Source organism: Exophiala oligosperma (assembly GCF_000835515.1).
Source record: "Exophiala oligosperma strain CBS 72588 unplaced genomic scaffold supercont1.6, whole genome shotgun sequence".
Classification (NCBI taxonomy): domain Eukaryota; kingdom Fungi; phylum Ascomycota; class Eurotiomycetes; order Chaetothyriales; family Herpotrichiellaceae; genus Exophiala; species Exophiala oligosperma.
In genome coordinates, this window is record NW_015622823.1 from 1,661,253 (window position 1) to 1,679,433 (window position 18,181).

General features: G+C 52.8%; 9 protein-coding genes across 13 annotated transcripts; 5 read left to right on the forward strand and 4 right to left on the reverse strand.

Moving 5' to 3' along the window:
• Positions 1-1,330: 1,330 nt before the first annotated feature.
• Positions 1,331-2,539, forward strand: PV06_07025 (uncharacterized protein; the record flags this gene model as incomplete). The annotated part of the gene is made up of 1 exon (XM_016408206.1): positions 1,331-2,539. The coding sequence occupies one exon, from the start codon at positions 1,331-1,333 to the stop codon at positions 2,537-2,539; it is 1,209 nt and encodes a 402-aa protein (XP_016261686.1).
• Positions 2,540-2,873: 334 nt separating this feature from the next.
• On the forward strand, positions 2,874-4,702 carry PV06_07026 (uncharacterized protein). Its single transcript, XM_016408207.1, has one exon. It carries the CDS (start codon positions 2,928-2,930, stop codon positions 4,605-4,607), a length of 1,680 nt encoding a protein of 559 aa, XP_016261687.1. The 5' UTR covers positions 2,874-2,927; the 3' UTR covers positions 4,608-4,702.
• A 223-nt stretch (positions 4,703-4,925) lies between these two features.
• On the reverse strand, positions 4,926-6,010 carry PV06_07027 (urease accessory protein UreG; the record flags this gene model as incomplete). The annotated part of the gene is made up of 1 exon (XM_016408208.1): positions 4,926-6,010. The coding sequence occupies one exon, from the start codon at positions 6,008-6,010 to the stop codon at positions 5,177-5,179; it is 834 nt and encodes a 277-aa protein (XP_016261688.1). The 3' UTR covers positions 4,926-5,176.
• Positions 6,011-6,597: 587 nt separating this feature from the next.
• PV06_07028 (uncharacterized protein) lies at positions 6,598-8,260 on the reverse strand. Its single transcript, XM_016408209.1, has one exon. It carries the CDS (start codon positions 8,119-8,121, stop codon positions 7,369-7,371), a length of 753 nt encoding a protein of 250 aa, XP_016261689.1. The 5' UTR covers positions 8,122-8,260; the 3' UTR covers positions 6,598-7,368.
• Positions 6,722-7,223, forward strand: PV06_07029 (uncharacterized protein; the record flags this gene model as incomplete). The annotated part of the gene is made up of 3 exons (XM_016408210.1): positions 6,722-6,803; positions 6,881-6,991; positions 7,068-7,223. Exons 1-3 carry the CDS (start codon positions 6,738-6,740, stop codon positions 7,221-7,223), a joined length of 333 nt encoding a protein of 110 aa, XP_016261690.1. The 5' UTR covers positions 6,722-6,737.
• A 201-nt stretch (positions 8,261-8,461) lies between the features above and the next one.
• Positions 8,462-10,988, forward strand: PV06_07030. 4 transcript variants are annotated; one of them, XM_016408211.1, is made up of 4 exons: positions 8,462-8,980; positions 9,039-9,119; positions 9,187-9,453; positions 9,514-10,988. In XM_016408211.1, the coding sequence occupies exons 1-4, from the start codon at positions 8,759-8,761 to the stop codon at positions 10,861-10,863; spliced, it is 1,920 nt and encodes a 639-aa protein (XP_016261691.1). In that variant the 5' UTR covers positions 8,462-8,758; the 3' UTR covers positions 10,864-10,988. The 4 variants fall into 4 exon arrangements, with proteins under 4 accessions (XP_016261691.1, XP_016261694.1, XP_016261693.1 ...); XM_016408214.1 differs by having other exon boundaries at positions 8,462-9,119; XM_016408213.1 differs by having other exon boundaries at positions 9,039-9,453.
• Positions 10,923-12,048, reverse strand: PV06_07031 (uncharacterized protein). Its single transcript, XM_016408215.1, has 3 exons — positions 11,766-12,048; positions 11,234-11,703; positions 10,923-11,177 (listed from the first exon to the last, which is right to left on the reverse strand). Exons 1-3 carry the CDS (start codon positions 11,896-11,898, stop codon positions 11,082-11,084), a joined length of 699 nt encoding a protein of 232 aa, XP_016261695.1. The 5' UTR covers positions 11,899-12,048; the 3' UTR covers positions 10,923-11,081.
• Positions 12,049-12,237: 189 nt separating this feature from the next.
• On the forward strand, positions 12,238-14,547 carry PV06_07032 (uncharacterized protein). Its single transcript, XM_016408216.1, has one exon. It carries the CDS (start codon positions 12,417-12,419, stop codon positions 14,388-14,390), a length of 1,974 nt encoding a protein of 657 aa, XP_016261696.1. The 5' UTR covers positions 12,238-12,416; the 3' UTR covers positions 14,391-14,547.
• Positions 14,541-16,310, reverse strand: PV06_07033. Of its 2 annotated transcripts, XM_016408217.1 has the most exons (3): positions 15,995-16,310; positions 14,981-15,711; positions 14,541-14,885 (listed from the first exon to the last, which is right to left on the reverse strand). In XM_016408217.1, exons 1-3 carry the CDS (start codon positions 16,083-16,085, stop codon positions 14,880-14,882), a joined length of 828 nt encoding a protein of 275 aa, XP_016261697.1. In that variant the 5' UTR covers positions 16,086-16,310; the 3' UTR covers positions 14,541-14,879. The 2 variants fall into 2 exon arrangements, with proteins under 2 accessions (XP_016261697.1, XP_016261698.1); XM_016408218.1 differs by having other exon boundaries at positions 14,981-16,310.
• Between the last annotated feature and the right edge of the window lie 1,871 nt (positions 16,311-18,181).

An 18,181-nucleotide genomic window follows, 5' to 3' on the forward strand; every position in this document is an offset into this window, starting at 1 on the left:
GGCATACGCTGCGGCGGCGCTTAACCCACGCACGCTTTCCCTGCGACTCACTGATCGTTCTCAAGAGCTGTTCTTGGGAGACAAGCTGAGGGTTATATCTCCATTTCTTTTTGGTTGCATCTCCTTCCCTCGGATTCTCGGTCGCTCATACATATCTCTGATTCAAGCTTTATTATATGCAAGACGTTCTCACGGCATGGATGCTGCGGTCGCTTGCTCGCGGGCGGTGAAGGATGGTCCTGGGTCAAAGTCGATGAGGAGAAGACCAAATCTTGGGCAACGTTAAGAAACCGTCAACCGCCTGGACGGGGATGCAGTCATGTCGTCGAGTATCCCGCTCTTCGGTACGGGCTCTGTTCGACACGCTCGACGACTCGGAGGGGCCACGACTCACCCTCATGTCGTCGGTGCAATACACACCGGCGCCAAGGTTGACTCGGTGGGATGAGTGTCTTGGTGGGACGCCGCCAGGAGACTAAATACACCGTCTGTCTCGTCGGGCGACGGCGATGCGAGACGTGAGGGGCTTGACAAGGGCTAAGGGTCCTGCAAGATCACCCAACCTGTTTTTTCGGTGTTGCTCTTCATTGTTGATCCTGCGAGTTCTCTATTGTTTCGAGCAAAAAAAAATTACACTTGGCGGGGGAAATTCGCTGCTGCAGAGGCAGGTTGCATCCACTCGAGTAGATCCGAGATGATAACCACGATAGGAATCTTTCGACCTCAAAGCCACGAGGTAAATGATATTCGACATCTCTGTCCCGTGCACAGATTGGTCAAATAGAGAAAATCAAGAGCTGTGCAGCCAAGGTATAATTACGTTCGTGTAGGTAGTTCCGTTCTTGAGAAGGACCTTTGTCACTGCCATTTCCGCACCGATCTGGTCACTAGTAGACTCTGTTGCTGCTGGTCTAGCAGACCATTTGTAGCACCGGCTTGTGCTAATAAACCACGACAAACCTACACAGGTAAACAGCTGTCTCGTTGTCTTTTGTCTTTCTTCATCGGCCTGGACCCAGCTTGAATCGCAACTCCGTATCATATCAGGTATCTTGTAGTCAACAAGTGGGCGCCTGAGGTAGATCACTACCACAACAAGGCAACATGGAAAACTAAATATACTGTTTGCAGTAGTAAGTGTACTATGGCCAAGTTCTTTACTATGGATCCCGCACATATCGAGTATAATGTGTCCAAACCTCGGCCGAACATCTGGACTTCCTGACCATATACTAGTACCGGGGAACCTCTTTCCTGAACAGCATAGTAGAGCGGTTTTCTTCTAATGCCTCATAAGAGTACGGGCTGGAGATTCCCTACCCCAACAACAATGGCACCGCATAATTCGTACAGTGCAGTGAGTTCCTTGCCACGTACAGGCCTCGCGCCACTCCTGGCTGGGCTCGATATCCCCGGGGAAATCCAGTTACCCAACAGCTCCATCGTCCAAGTCGGCCACGGAGAACCAGTGTACCGGGTGATCTTCAGGACGGCGCATTCTCTGCGCACGCCAATGACTGAGCTGGGAGTCGGCAATGCCTTTGTGAAAGGGCATATCGACGTTGAGGGTGATCTCGGTGTCTTGTTCGGCGCTCGGTCGCGGCTTCGCGAGGAGGTTCCACTGCGTCAGAAGATTCAGTTCGTCTGGGACTTCATCAGAACCACGACGACGATGAACGCCCAAGCGATCAGCAAGCACTACAGCCGCGGCGATGACTTTTACCTGACGTACATTGACAGGCGATATCGCTTCTATTCGCACGGGCTGTTCCACAGACCAGACGAATCGATCGAAGAGGCATCGGAGCATAAGTTGGAGTCAATGTGGGAGGGACTCGGCCTCAAAAGGGGAATGCGGCTGCTCGACATCGGTGGCGGATGGGGTGGTGTCACACAGTATTGTGGTGCGAGGGGTGTGCACGTCACCACACTCACCATCGCACCGGACTCGGCCCAGTATATTCGAGGCTTGATACACGAACACGCTTTGCCAGGTGAAGTTTTCCTCCAGGACTTCCTCGAGCATCGACCTCAAGAACCGTATGACCACGCCGTCATTTACGGTGTGATTGAACACCTCCCCAACTATCGCCGCTTCGCGCGTACAGCTTGGGGTATGCTGAAGCCGGGAGGCCGACTATACCTTGACGCTTCAGCAGCGATAGAAAAGTACGCCGTCAGTTCATTTTCGAGGGACTATGTGTGGACCGGCACTCATTCATTCATGACCCTCCAGGATGTCATGGCGGAGTTGTTGTACCACGGATTCGAGATCCTGGACGTCAGGCGAGAGACCAAAGACTATGAGTTGACAATGTTGGAATGGGCAAGGCGACTCGATGCCGCCAAAGACGACATTATCGCAGGATGGGGAGAAGAGACTTATCGTATATTCCGTCTGTTCTTGTGGGGCGGCACTCATGCTTTCCACACAAACAGCTTACAAGCGTACCATCTGGTTGCTGAGAGGACACATTCCCAAGGGCCACGACCATCAACGTTGCGCCGGATTGTCCAATTCGTTGGCAACCTGTCTTGACTGAGGCCTCTCGACATGGACCGAATCATAATCATTCGTGTTCCCAGGTACAAGTAGACAAATGAGCAAGCCAATCTTAAGAGTAAAGCCCGTAGCCTATTCAGGTATCTGAGTAGACAATAGAAGAGAACCCCCAAATCTGCACCTGTTGTAAGTAACGAGGCTGAAGGGAGATAGTAGGAAACGTCGTTACTGTACGAATACGAGTACGGAAGACGATGCCCGTGGATTCTCCGCTCTCGAATTGAGAAGGTTTGCCGACAGAAATTTTTGGATGCGGAGATGGAACCAAAGACCGCAAGATTCGGCTCGCTCTTTGTATTGAATGAAAAACATTTTGTTCACATACCACTTTGCAATCCCGTTCTACAGGACTGCAAGAAGCATCATGGAGAGTCTTGTAGAAAACGGTGCTGGGCAACTCACCATCCACAATATCCAGCCACCCACAAAGACCAGTCGAGCACCGACAGGCACGTTGACTGCGGAGGACAAGGCGAACCAGAAACGTCTCGCAGAGGCACGCAAGAAATATGGACGAGGTCGACCGGTCCGTCTGAACGAGGTCAAGGACAAGAAACTCCGTGCCGATCTCAAAAGGATCGAGAACAAGTACCGAAGCGCAGTGCTGAACGCAAAAGATGCAGAAATTCTCTACGAGAACCAAGAAGGTTTCTTGCAGCCCGAGGCAGAGCTCGAGAGAACGTACAAAGTCAGACAGGAGGACATACTCGACGCCGTTGGGATCCAACAGGCCAAGAAGTCCATCGAATTCAAACTCGACCTCGGACCGTACGTGGCCGACTACACACGAAACGGGCGCAGCCTCCTTCTCGCCGGACGAAAAGGGCATGTGGCCACGTGCGAATGGCGAGCAGGGAAGCCAGGATGCGAACTACATCTCAACGAGACCATAAGAGACGCCAAGTGGTTGCACAATGATCAATACTTTGCCGTGGCGCAGAAAAAGCACACGTACATCTACGACCACGCCGGGGTCGAGATCCACTGTCTCAAGACATACGTCGAGACCACACACCTCGAATTCCTCCCCTACCACTTCCTCCTGGCTGGCATCGAGAACAGCGGCTTCCTCCGCTACACGGATACCTCGACCGGGCAGATCGTAGCGGAGCACCCGACACGCAAGGGTGCACCCACCTCACTGGCCCAGAACCCCTACAACGCCATCCTCCACGTCGGACACCAAAATGGCACTGTGTCGCTGTGGTCCCCCAACTCGACGACGCCGCTGGTCAAGATGCAGTCGAACGCCGGGCCCGTGCGATCCATCGCCGTCGACCGGTCCGGCCACTACATGCTTTGCGGCGGCCAGGACCTCCGCCTGAAACTGTGGGACCTCCGGGCGCTGAAGGAAGTGCACTCGTACACGACCAGGCAACCCGCCACGACCATCGACATCTCCGACCGAGGTCTGGCGGCCATCGGCAGCGGCACGGGCGTGACGGTCTGGAAGGACCTGTTCACCGCCTCCTCGACGACGCCGGACCAACCGTCCAAGGTCCAATCCCCTTACCTCAACTGGGGCCACGACGGGCGGCGCGTCGAGCGCGTCCGCTTCTGCCCGTTCGACGACGTCCTCGGCGTCTCGCACGCCGACGGCTTCAGCAGCGCCGTCGTCCCGGGCGCCGGCGAGGCCAACTACGACGCCCTCGAGGTCAACCCTTACGAGACGCGGAAGCAGCGGCAAGAGACCGAGGTCAAGTCCCTCCTCACCAAACTCCAACCCGAGACCATCGCGCTGGACCCCGACTTCATCGGGACGCTGGACCGGCGAGGCGCCGAGCAGAGGAGGCGCGAAAAGGACCTGGACGCGCCGCCCGAGGACCCGCTGGCGAGGCTCAAGGAGCGCAACCGCGGCCGCGGCAGGAACAGCGCCCTGAGGAGGCACCTGAGGAAGAAGGGCGGCAAGAACGTCGTGGACGAGAAGAGGATGCGCCTGGAGGAGATGAAGAAGGAGCGCGCCGAGAAGGCGAAGAACAAATTGATCGAGGACAAGGTTGAACTGGGGCCTGCTTTGGCCAGATTCGCCAAACGAGGAGCATGAGTGTGTTACGTACCCAGCTATTTAGGTACGTAGATGAATTAAGATCCCTTGATATTTCAGAAGTGATATAGAGAGGTCTTCTTTCAGTATCTTCGGTATTACATGGACCTCCCTACACTTTGATTGATCTGTTGTCTCCTTTTTTGTTCTTTGCGAAAGAATTCGTAAAGATCATCCGCTGTCTTTCAAGATGCCATGTCAAGCCACGCTGGTCCTGTTCCTCCCAATGGAATTCTTTCTCTTTTGTGTTGTTTTGCGTCACGTTTCATAAATTTCCGTTTCTCTCTCTGGTCAAAGTTTCCCGACCACGTTTTCAGTCCCTGCCATACCTTGAACCGAGCCACCACTTGATCCCGTGCTCGTGCTTCCTCTGTATGAATATACAGATATACATGGGGTACCGAACCAAGACAGGTACATGTACGTATATATGTATATATATGATATACACACACACCTTACAATGGACCTTGATACGGCAATAGTTTCCGAGGGTTTTGGTCTATTCGTCTCAAATGTTGAGTTGACTGGTGTAGGATTTTGCTTCTCTGTCCTTCTTTCGTATCATCTCACCTACTCACTTTGGGCTGCTCACCGCTGCCCCTCTGTCCACCGTTGGCCGCCCAACGTTTCCTACTCTCACCGTAACCCGTCGTGCTCTTCCACGCACTCAAGATCATGTCGACCGTCTCCTTGACGCCGACGCCGTTCTTGATGACGGCCCTCACGACGGGCCCGCCCTCGCGGATCTTGTTGGCCTCGCGCTCCATCAGGTCCACGTCGGCGCCGACGGCGACGGCGAGGTCGCACTTGTTGATGACGAGGAGGTCACTGCCCGTGATGCCGGGACCCCCCTTCCGAGGCACCTTGTCCCCCCCCGCGACGTCGATGACGTAGATGATGAAGTCGGCCAGTTCACGAGAGTAGTTGGCCGCGAGGTTGTCGCCGCCGGACTCGATCAACAACAAGTCGGTGCCGAACTTCGCGTGCAACCCTTGCAGGGCGAGGAGGTTGGCGGAAATGTCCTCCCGCACGGCGGCGTGCGGGCACCCTCCCGTCTCGATGGCGACGATGCGCTCGGGGGCGAGGGCGCCGTGCTTCGTGAGGAACTCGGCGTCCTCGCGGGTGAAGATGTCGTTGGTCACGGCGGCGATGTTGTACTCGCTGCGCAGGGCCAGGCAGAGCTCGAGCATGAGAGCCGTCTTGCCCGAACCCACGGGGCCCCCGATGCCGACGGTGAAGGCCCGGTCGGAGAAGTCGCGCCCCTCGACGATGGGCATCTCGCGGTGAAGGTAGGACCCGGGCCCGTCGAGGATCTCGTGCGAGTGGCCGTGGGGTGTCGCCGCTGCCCCGTCGTGGGCGTGAGAGTGCGATGCCCCGCCGTCGTGGGAATGGGTGGCCATGGTGGCGGGAGATGTCCTTGAGATGTCGTATATACTGTTTTGTGGTGATTCAAGAAGAAAGGGTGTTCAGTATTTTTGGGCGTCTTTGAATCCCAAAGTGAGCTTTTGTAGAGTTCGGGCAAGCGGACGGAGGAAAGGCAGAAGTGTGGAAGATGTAGATTTGGTGCTCTGGGAAGTTTTAAGGGTGTAAACCTCAAGTGCCGTACACTGGGGGAAAAAACAAGACAAGGTCGTGATATAATACAGATGCTAGATAAGGATGAAGTATAGATATGATGATGCTGTTCCTAAGCAAAGGTACTACGTAAACGGTGTCGCTAAGAGAAATAAAATATTAGGCACGAATACTCCGTATAAAACATGAACATGAACATGAGGGGCATCAAAAATCCCCCGGTTGAAAGATCTTAAAATGCCCCGCAATCATCATCTTTTTATTAAACGAACGAAAACGAACTGAGATGTTTATTTACTGGACGAATATCCGTATTCGATGTCAAATCGAGTCATCAGACCGCCTGATACCGAACCGGCTTACACAATCTTCACCTACGACGAGTAGATCAACCATACTCTACTCTACTCGTGCCTGTGTCAGTACATGTAGATAGATTCCTAGGTACGGAGTATAGTGATTACAACGATACCTTAGATATAGATTCTTGCCCCCGACAATCACTCTCACCTCTTCTCATTTCGTCTCAATCACTCACACAAGATCATCAACATGTCCATCATTCATATTGTCTTGTTCAAACTCAAGTCTTCCTTGAGTGACTCGGAAAAGAAAGAGGTAGGTGTTTCTCTGTCTGAAGCAAGTAGAGGACCGTGAGGCTATAGAATACCACACTGACTTCTCCTGTATCACAGTTCTGTGATGATATGCTGGGCTTGAAAAACACTTGTATCCATCCAACCTCAAATACACCATATATCGTGTCTTCATCAGGCGGCGCCGACAACAGTCCTGAAGGTGTTCAGGTAAGTCAAGTTCCTCGGATACCAAGTTATCTTTTTTGTTCTCGCTGTCGCTGCTTTGACTGATCATTCCCCCCAGGGAGGCCTGACACATGGCTTTGTAGTCGAGTTCGCATCAAGTGAAGATCGAGATTACTATGTTTCCAAAGATCCTGCCCACCAAGCATTTATCAAGAAAAACGGTCCAAGATTTGACGATGTTAGAGTGATCGATTACGAGAAAGACGTGTACTGAAGGAAGTGCGCCGTGCTTGGATCGATAAGATCTGGAAACAAATGAATAGTTCACCATTGAATGGTTATAGACGTCCACAACGACTGTATTGCTGCCATCGTCATCTATCATCTGCCTGCTTAAACGCTGCAAGGCTATGACTGTATCATGAAACGCTGAATGACTCTCCACATCCACACTGTTCTGTGATGTTGGGGTTGGTAAAGACAAATCTGGCGCTGAGTTTGTCCTCTTTCCAATCCATTTCGCTCCCGATAATGCTGAACAATGCTTTGCTATCGATCAAAACCTTGACGCCTTCTTGCTCCACCACTTCGTCAAAGGCGGCGGGCTTGTCAACATATTCCAGATGATATGCTAGGCCCGAGCAACCTCTATTCTTCACTCCAACCCGGATCATCTTTGGGTTTGGCTGATCAAGCAGCTCTCGTAAATGATATAAAGCATCTGGTGATATGGTCATAGCTGCCTTTCGCGGTCTTAGTTTGCTCCGCCGAGGCTTCGCCGACTTGGGCTGTTCGGTCTTCGGCGTTTCGACAGGCTTCGACTTTTGCGCCTCTTTCTCAGGTACACTGATGCTGGCAGCTTCTGTAGATTTGGACTGTTCGGGAGTCTTTTTGGGCTGAGGGAAGTCGAGCAACTGGGATTCAGGTCCAGCTATCGAAGTGTCGGGGATGTTGGTGTTTCGCGGCGGCATCGGGAAGTCTTGAGGAAGACTGTGTGGCTGATACGAGGGAACAGTATATAGCTCCCTTTTCGATGATGCTCGCCGTGAGTTGCACGAGGAGAAGGTCCGCAGAGTATGAGTACATGATCGTGCTGTTGAGGCGATGGCGAGGGCTCTGAAGAAGGCGGCGGATGACGTCGTGGCCGGGAGGAGATGACTGGCGGACATCATGGCGAGGTGGTTATCGTTGTTGAGACTCTCAGTTTGTAATTCAGTTTTATATTGATGCTGTCTGTAGCATTGGGGAGGTGATGGTGGACAAGATGGTGGCAAGAGAATGAATGACTGTTGGGATTAGAGAAGAAACAAAGAGCCGCAGGGAAATGGAATGGAAGTCTCTACAAGGTCGGAATTGGTAAGCCGAGGGATCATAAGGAAGGGATTCGGCCAATCGGAGCCACTCGAATAATAAAGTCCTCGCCGAGACTCGGTCGACGGTCTCAGGTTGATGTGCATAGTCGACATCCTCCTCAACACAATGCCATTGTATGAGATCCCTACCCTTTGCCTTGGTCAGTGACATACACAGACTTCATTCCATCGAGAAGAGGTCATCAATGCCTCTGGTGCGTCGTTAGTAGCACCAATCATTCCAGGTAAGGCCGGGAGAAAACTGCCAAGAACACATGATACCTTCTTTTTGGCCCGGTAACTCTCTCCTTCTGCCGTCTTCCTATATCACTCTTCAAGTCCTCTCGAGTCATGATACCTATACGCTGAGGTTAGCTACATCACGACGCTTCTGAATCCCACAGTTACACACGGACTATGTTTCTTTTAGCATACGCCGCCGCCTGCCGTTCCGACCATGGAATCCTCCCCTTTGACCCAGCTGCTTCGTCCTGACTCGTTTGAGCCGAAAATCGTCCAGCTCTATCTTCATTTATTCACTGCGCTTGCCAACGAGGATGGGGATGAATCCATACCAACCGAAGGCTTCTGGAGGGAGTTCTTCCTTCTCAAGCCTGACAAGCTGCGACTCTACGACATCCTCGACCCAATGACGGCTTTCGACCTGCTCCACATGCAAGTATAGTTGGCCTATTTATCTCTGGATTGGAACGTCCTTGTCCTAATACTGCGGGCAGACCCAGACACAAGCATTCTTCAGACGAGCCACCATAGAAGCCTGCTCAAGAGACGATAGCCGTAATGAAAACGCTCTCGAGGTATGCTCTACACTTCTCCTCCCTCAGCACGGGCAAACAACGACGACATCGAGATTGACAACTGAAGAATTTGACTGCATTTCTATGCGCCGTATTCACCAAGAAATTCCCGAACCCAAACACAGATGTCATCGAAGTTCTTGCCGGACTCGACGCCATCGACCAGACCATGTCCGATATAGTTCATGGCCTAGAGTCGATTATCCGCCAATCCACGAGTGACACGCTGCGAACAAAAGCATTAGAGACGACACTTGCATTGGTCGCAGGAGGTTTCCACACTAGTCTCGTCTCCTACTTTATGCACAAAGACCTCTTCTCTGCACTGATGAAGGTAAGCACGAATTCGCGTTGTCTTAGAGAGTAGGTTGGCGCTCACGCTTGATATGTCCAGTACGTTCACGATGTCCACGCAACGCCCTCCGCAGGCTTGAAAGCCTTTGTCATCGTTGGCGTCCTCTCCAGTTATAATAAATTCGAATCACAAAACGTCTATCAGAATCGATTAGAGGACTTTGTCAATGAAGAGACCATCCGGCTGTTAGTACACAATTTTACCGACGCCTGCGCAAACATCCGAAACCAATACGTCTCAGTCCAAGAGGACCTCCCTGTCCCCTGGAACCTCAACTCGACCTTGGTAATGGTAGGCCTGCGCCCTCTATCGTCGGACGCCAATAAACCTCTCCCACCTACTGAAGAAGAAGCCAAAGTCCTGTTCGGGTCTCTTCCCCAACAAGACGCGGCGTGCATTTTGTCTCTATATTCCTTCGTCCAAGCAAACTCACTCTTCTCCGCGAACCTTCTCAACCTGGCCCCCACGACCAAAGACAGCAAAGAAACACCCTTGTCCACATTCCTCTCATCGACATCGTACATCTCACACCACGCCTACCGCGGCGCCCGACAGTCGACCTACGCAGTGTTGAGTCTACTCTCGCTCCGAATAATAGTCGAAGATTCCTTGCTTGTCAAGAAGATATGTTCGTCCGATTCGAAAGTCACGATCCGTCTCTGCCGCCAACGAGCTCCCCACTTACCGCTTGTCACGTCTTCCAGAATGCCCGCGACCGCCATCCTCGACATCTGCACTGACACGCTGAGTCACAACCTCCGCAAACGTCTCGACGTCAACCTCTATAGTCTCGCCTTGGGCATCATCCTCCGCGTCGTGACGCATCTCGAACAAACCAAGACCCGCCTGCAGCACCACTGGGCGTACATCTGGGGTTCGTTGATCTCCCTGATCCGGTTCCTGACGCAGTACTCGGCCGATCTCCGACATCTACGGGGCATTCGGGAAGAGCTGTGCGGCCCTCTGGCCAACCTTGCGGCCTTCTGCCTGACCAAGGGTGACGGGTTCCTCCCGGACCCCGCGAGTTTCGACGAGCTCTTTTACAAGTTGATCGAAGCGTACGATCTACTGCCCAAGTTCAAGCAGGCATACTGCGACCCAAACAGCACCACCCAAACCACCGACGGCCGCCTGAAGAGGTCGATAGAGGCGCTGATTAGCGTGTCGTCGCACTACCACGGCCTCTTGCAGGCGCAGCACGGGAAGAAGACGCACCAGTCCCCCGCGGCCATTCAAAGGGTCATCAAGGAAGGCTACGAGACGCTGAACCTGGAAACCGACGAAAACTTTAGCCACTGGGACCGATGGAGAGAGAGTAACTGGAAAGCCGAGATCAAGAAAATGATCAGAGTCGCTGTTGAGGATGCCAGGGCATTATCGTTGAGGTGAAAATAAGAGAGCGATGCCCCCCGTGATCAACGTTGTTGACAACGATAGTTTACACGACATATTCAGTAGTAGGCATTTGGATTCGGGCTATATAAAAATGGAAATGAACATGTTTGTGATCAACATTTTAATTGTGAATATTCATGAGACGCGCTTGTTCCGCATAGAGGCTATACATCTCAATTTTGTACATGCTTTAGATGAGCAAGAAATTTTTCTTAGCTACTGAATCTCTTTTCGGCCGCCTTCCAGTTGATCACATCCCAGATTGCACTAAAGTATTCGGCCTTGCGGTTCTGATACTGGAGGTAGTACTGTGGACTGTCAGTTATGCTGTGGTCTTTTTCCGCCGTCTTGAGCCACGACTTACCGCATGCTCCCAAGCATCGACACCCAGCAAGGGCTTGTATCGACCAACCACAGGATCTTGGTTGGCGTATGTCTGGATGGAAATATTTCCAGTCTGTGTGTCCTTGACCAACCAGGCCCAACCGCTGCCTTGGATACCGGCCAAGGCTGCGTTAAACGTCTTCTTCATGTCCTCGAGACCACCGTATGTCGTGTCGATGGCCTTTGCCAATTCTCCAGAGGGAGGTTCACCACCGCCGGAGTTCTTGGGAGCCAAGTTCTCCCAGAATAGGCTGTGGTTGAGGTGGCCACCACCGTGGAAGTTGATCAACGGCTGGAGAGCAATCTTGGCGGCTATATCGCCATTGGCATCCGCAGCGGCATACTTGTCTGCAGCATCGTTGTAGGAGTTCACGTAGGTCTGATGGTGCTTGCTGTGGTGCAGCTCCATGATCTTCCCGGAAATGGCTGGTTCAAGGGCTCCATAATCATCTGGACTTTTGTGTCAGCATCTGTTCACGGTAGATGGGTTTGAGTTCCAGAATATGGCCTACAAGAAAGATCAGGTAGAGTGGCCTTGGTGCGGACAAAGGTTTTATTTGCTGTTGTCAGACATCGCAGAGGTTGCGTAGCCGAGACAGCTCTGAGGGTGGATGGACGAGCGAGGGAGCGGAGAGAGGAAGCCATGATGTTTCCGTGTGTTCTTGAGGCTTGAAAGTGTCAAGAGAAGTAACAGAACAATTGATCTAATTCAGACGAAACAGAGAAGGTCGTCGAACGTATCCGCGATTCCGTTTATCAAAAGATGCTTTTACGTCGGAGAAGCTGCACTTTACGTCACCCTTAACAATGCCCCGAGTTTCCCAGGTACGAAGCTTCCGACACCGCAGGAACAGATTATTAGTACATACTATGTTATGATCTACCGTACTCACCCAATAGAACACTAGGGTCAAGCAGAACACGCCACACTCTCATGGTGTATGACATCGACTCCAACACCGGCATCAATTCGGTAGATCTTGAATTTCTTCGTTGGCGGTAGCCTTTCAATACAAAGACCGCAAAACTGTGAACTACGCCCCTGCTTGGCTTACAGCGAACATGCGCATCTTGATTGAATCGCCCAACTGATGTGGTGAGCCTTCACGAGAGGCTAATAGAGGACTGAAGGACTCACACCAACACGAGTTTTACGACAAGAAATGTCCAAAATGAGCGATTCTTCAGACGACGACCAGCCGTTCAACCTTCGCGACTACGACGACGATGACACCGACGAGGAAAGGCCCAACAAGCGTAGGAGAACTATGAAAACTTTGCGCAGTCGCGGTGTGGGCTTTGTTCAATCAAATGCTCAGGAAGAGGAGCAAGATGAAGAGGAGGAGGATCTCGACGACGAAAGGCCGTCGATGGGCCTAGGCATGGGTTCTGGAATGGGCGGCTTCCGTGCTTCTTTCAATATTGGGGAATATAACGCTGAAGAGGAGCCAGAGAGTCCTGCTCCTCCTCCACCTGACATGTCTCCGCAGAGACAGGCAGAGAAATCAGGCGGTACTGGACCGTCCGCGTTCGGTGCAGGAGGAAGAATACAAAAGAACTCCTTCGCCGCTCGTATGATGGCGAAGATGGGCTACGCAGAGGGTCAGGGTCTGGGAAAGTCAGGACAAGGCATCACGGCACCCATCCAGGCCAAGTCGCTACAAACACGCGCCGGTCTCGGTCAAGGAAGTGGCACTGCCGAACCACCACGCAAGAAGGACCCCAGTAGAGCAAAAACCTCTTCTTCGAAACCGTCGACTCCCGGGACGAGCACACCACGCATCAAGGCTCCACCCAAGGCCAAATACGCCGTGGCCGCAATCGAGTCCAGAGGCCTCCACATCCCCGAAGCAATGAAACAAGTGATTGTGGATGCCACAGGGTCGGAGACAAAGACTGTATCCTCCCTGTCAGGATTCTCAACACCGACGCGGGAGTCATCCCCTGGACTCGAAGCCGCAAAGGCGACGTCTCGGATCAAGTTACAGTTACAAGCGTTCGCAGACGCATGGGATTCCACCAAAGAACAAGAAACCCAGCTCGAGTTGGAAGACACTCAACTCGGAGCAGCGCTGTCCCTCCATGAGACCGAGATCCATCGTTACAATGAGATCATATCATCATTTGAGCGTGTGGCTGTAGACGACTCCAACGAGGCCCGAGACTGGGACGCTTCTATCTCGCGCCTGCAGACAATTCAAGCACAATACGCCGACGGCATATCTGAATTATCGCTTCCCGAATTGGCAGTTTCGTGCCTCGAGGCTCCTTTCCGGCGGGAACTCGCAGAATGGGATCCTCTCACCGAGCCTCGGCGTTTGATCGCATCTCTACAGTCCATAAATCTGCTACTGGAAATTGAAAAGTCCACCACGACCCGACATCGCAAACGGACCACATACCTTGAAAGTCTGCTGTTGCTACACTGGTACCCTCGGATACGCGTCGCCCTCGGCAAAGAATGGGACATGTATGATCCAGACCCGGCATATACGCTCGTCCAATCCTGGTCGCCCATATTGCCCGACTGGATGACGTACAAGATCCTCCACGAGGTCGTCCTTCCGCGACTGATCGAGGCTGTGAAACGGTTCCCTAAACGGATCGAATCGACCACCCTCGGTCTGGGCGGTTCAAACGGTGCCAACGGTTCCGCCTCGCGCAAGTCCAAAAAGTCCTCAGCACCAGACATGCACACGTGGCTCTTTGACTGGTGGACGCTCTTGTCGTCTGATGATCTCGACCTCGAACGTTTCCCGGAGCTCAAGTCTCTGGTCAAGACCAAAGTCGACGCCGACAGTTGGGCGACGTGGAAACCCCTCCTCGGGTCGCGGCGGCCCAAGCCCCCACCACCTGCCACCCGTCCGGCGGTCGCAGCGACACCGACGGTCGCCGCGGGCATAGACGAGGAAGTCACCTTCAAGAGTCTCGTGGAAGACTGGGCGTCGGAGAATAATCTGTTGCTGCACTCTTCCCACAAGTCGGACGCCTTCGGACGGTTGTTGTACCGGCTGCAAGATGCGGAGCGGCGCAGTAGAGGCATTCTGGTCTACCTGGCCGAGGATGTCGTGTTTGGCGAAGACGGCGAACCGTACGCTTTGGACGACAAGCTTGTGGCCAGGGCCATGGGACGATAGTTGCTGTACTTGGATACAATGGGGCCTTACTATAGCGGAATATAAGACTCAGGCGGGCAGGGACCGTATGTAGCAGACGAAACTACTAGGCCTCTGGATTTGACCAGATCAAAAGATGTGCAATCACAAAATAAAAAGTGAAGGTGTAGGTGAGAGGAAAAAGAATCATTTTCTCATTTGCGCTTTTTTATGTGAAGAATGAATCTTTCCAAACCCTACTCCCCCCGCTATACGAGTAAACGCGTGAAATCCATCCATCCAAGAAAGAGGTTGGTCAAGTAATCGATTACGGTCTGGGTCTTCTGTCACGCCTCTCCACAACCTTGACGCAACAAGGAAAATAGAGGTTGTGGTGACTCCAGGTCTATATAGGGTCCTTCAAAGGGTAAGGGGGATTGTGAACTTGCTCTCTCATCTCTCTTTTCTTTCTCTCTTCAATGTTGTCTGTTCGGGTTCGGGAGTCCGGAGGTGCTTGTCAGGGACGACATTTTACATCTACACGTGGTACGCGACCGACGGTTAGCAATTTTGGTTCTGATTCTCGACTGCAAAAGAGTCGTGGAAGAAGGGTGAAAAGATCAAAAACTTACACAAGCAGCACCGTCGATACCAATGACCTTTCCATTGACCCACTCACCGTCCTGGGAGGCCAGGAAGGCGGTGACTCTGGCGACGTCGATGGGCATGCCGACGCGGTTCATGGGGGACCAGGTGGCGGCGTACTCGTCGACCTGCTCGTCGTTGAGGTTCTCGCCGTTGGGGATGTACTCCTTGCACACGGCGTGGTACATGTCGGTCTTGATGCCGCCGGGGGCGACGGCGTTGACGGTGATCTTCTTGTCGCCGCAGTCGATGGCCATGCAGCGCACGAAGGTCTCGATGGCGCCCTTGGAGCCCGAGTAGACGGCGTGCTTGGGGACACCCTTGGCCTGGCCCGTGATGCTGCCCATGAGGATGATGCGGCCGCCGGGCTCGAGGTTCTTGTAGGCCTCGCGGGCCACGAAGAACTGGCCTCGGGTGTTGACGTTGAAGACGCGGTCAAACTCCTCCTCGGTCACGTCCTTGAGGTGGCCGAAGGACACCACGCCCGAGTTGGACACGACGATGTTGAGCTTGCCAAAGTGCTTCTTGGCCTCGGCGAACATGTTGACAATCTGCGACACGTCCGAGACGTTGGCCTTGACGGCGATCGAGTCGCGGCCCATGGCCTTGATCTCGGCGACGAGCTTGTCGGCCGCCTCGGAGCTGTTGGCGTAGTTGACCACCACGTCGGCACCACGGCGGGCGAGCTCGAGAGCGGTCTCACGGCCCATGCCTCGTCCTAGAAGTAAGAAGGCATGTCAGTCCTTCTGGTCCTCGTTTGTCTTGTGTCAACCCCTTTTCTTTTTCTTTCTTTCTCTTCTCTCTTTCTCATGCCTATGCTCATTATGCTCTTATCTTTGCCTCCGTCTTCTGTTTTGCAGTGCTTGTGTCGTGTGCTTTGGTTGGTCACACCCCGACCTTTTTGCAGGGCCAGAAAATGCGGTGAGGGGCAGAGCAGTCAGGGGGGAGAACGCGAAGGGCGCCCGTCTGTGCTGTTGGGCAACACAACAGAGGCAACGTACCTGAGCCAGTGACCAGAGCGACCTTGCCGGTCAGGAGGTATGAGGGAGTAGCAGATCCGTTGGCAACCATGGTGGAATTTCTCTTGGACATTCACTGTCTTGTTTATACTGAGAAGGGTTCGAAGGGGGGGGAAGACGTGTGAGAGGAGCGGTGTGTAGTAGGTATACGGCCGCGGTGAGAAGCAAGAAACTTTTGTCTATACAAGAGACGAAAGAGAATCCGAGAGTGAGAAGTTGTGTGTTTGTACTGAGAAGAAAAGGGGAAGTCCAAGATCTTTTTTGCCAACTCGGTATACGGAATAAGAGGACACGATTTTATTGCCAACCAAGCCGCAAGCCACTGTTGACGGTCCCTCGCCCAGGATTTCTATTTATTGCTCATTCTTTTCCCTCCCATCCAGCCGCAGCTAACAAGACCGGGGCCCATGATCGACTAGTGGGCGGCACCCGATACGAGTTGGCTTCGTCTGTACCGTACAGCAACTCCGTTAAATTGTACAGTTCAGTAATGGCAGTGGGCGCAGTGGGCAGTGTGATGAGTGTGTGTTTGTGGTTTGCCCCTCGGTCCTCATCTCTCTCTCCCTCTTCTCTATGTACGGAGTACTCGTACTGGTACTTGTACCTTATCTCTCGGTCTGTCTCATCGTTGTCCGTACTCGCACCCCTGGAACTTCTTCTCGATCGGAGTTCGGCCCCCCTTTATGGCCCTTTTCCCTGTGCCGTTTTGCTGATACTCCGTGTTTTGCACGGATACCTTCAGGAGGGGCACCGGCATCAGCAATCAGCATAGCCACTGCCACTGTATTCCTTGTCCGTTGCTTATTCTTTTACTACTTGCTTCTCGTACATACTGATACCTGTTGCTATACCGAGATGCCTTGTAGTCTCTCCTCCAAACGCACGGTTCTCATGCAGATCAACACTCGACATTATTTCTCCGTCGATTTTTCTTATAATCGACAAAAGTAAACAAACGACCCCTCCTCACTATATGTGGTTCCCAAATACTCCGTAAAATGGCTTGCGTTCAAATCTCCGTTTGGATCGTTCGTCTGACTTCGCTCCCTTCGCGCCTTCTCTAAAGCCGAGTCTAGGGTTTATACAGTGTTCAGTATGCATGGGTTCAGGGGTTGCAAATCTCCTCTTAAGCCGATGCACACGCGATGTCGTTGCACATTAATCAGTACCAGGACAACGAAAACCCATTTTGCGGCCTCCGAGTCCATGTTAGCGGCGGCTGCGGCGGTGGCGGTGGGCACAATTCCGTACAATGCACGAAAGGCATTGAGCACGTAGCGCCGTCGGCCCCAGAGCAACGATGTCCTTTGGACCCTTGTGGAAAAGGTTTTTATGAACACGAATTTCTCACGGAATAGCCCTACTGTGTCCCCTCAAGCCATAACGAGTCAACTACCCCTGCTGGCAAGGCCACTATACGCTGAGCCTTTTAGTGGTTTTCTTAGTACGCCATTGGAACGTCCATTTTCTACATCATCCTCACTCCGCAAACACATCTTGTGTTCGGGTATGTATCGTATATTCTGTCTGACTACCTAGATAGGTACCTGGGTATGTGTCTATGGTTCACAAGTATCGTATCTAGGCCGTTCTTCGTACTCCGTACATAATAGTCCGTACACACTTGCGGACAGGACCAAGGCCGAAGGCCGTTCAACAAAATGATTTCTTGATCCAAAATGGTGTCTCCGGTGATGGAGTGCGTGAAAATTGGCGTCCGGCGCTAGTCGCGGAGTCACGTGGGAGAGAGCCACCACGTGATGAGTCAATCTCCCTCGTGCTCTCTCGGATCTCAATTTGTCTGAGCATCCTATGCTGTGATATTTCAAGGTACACACGGACAGATTGGCTCCTGATAATCAACGGCCGACAAAATTGTCATTGATCCAACAAGACTCTGAGTTGTGTCACTACCATGGTCGCTGTCCTCGCCACCTATCGAGGCCCTATTCCACGCTGCTGGGACCGTTCGGCTGCATGCCTTCTGCCAGCTTTGTGATGAACGCCTTGTCAACGGCGTCTTCCTGATACGCAACGCCCTTTGGATATTTCTCCCACGCCAGCCAGTTCTCAACACGCACCGTTCTCTCATTTGGTGGGTTCAAAAGTCCTGTGCCGATGTCGATCGTGTCGAGGCCATGCTTGTAGTAAAAGATGGTGGCGCCACAT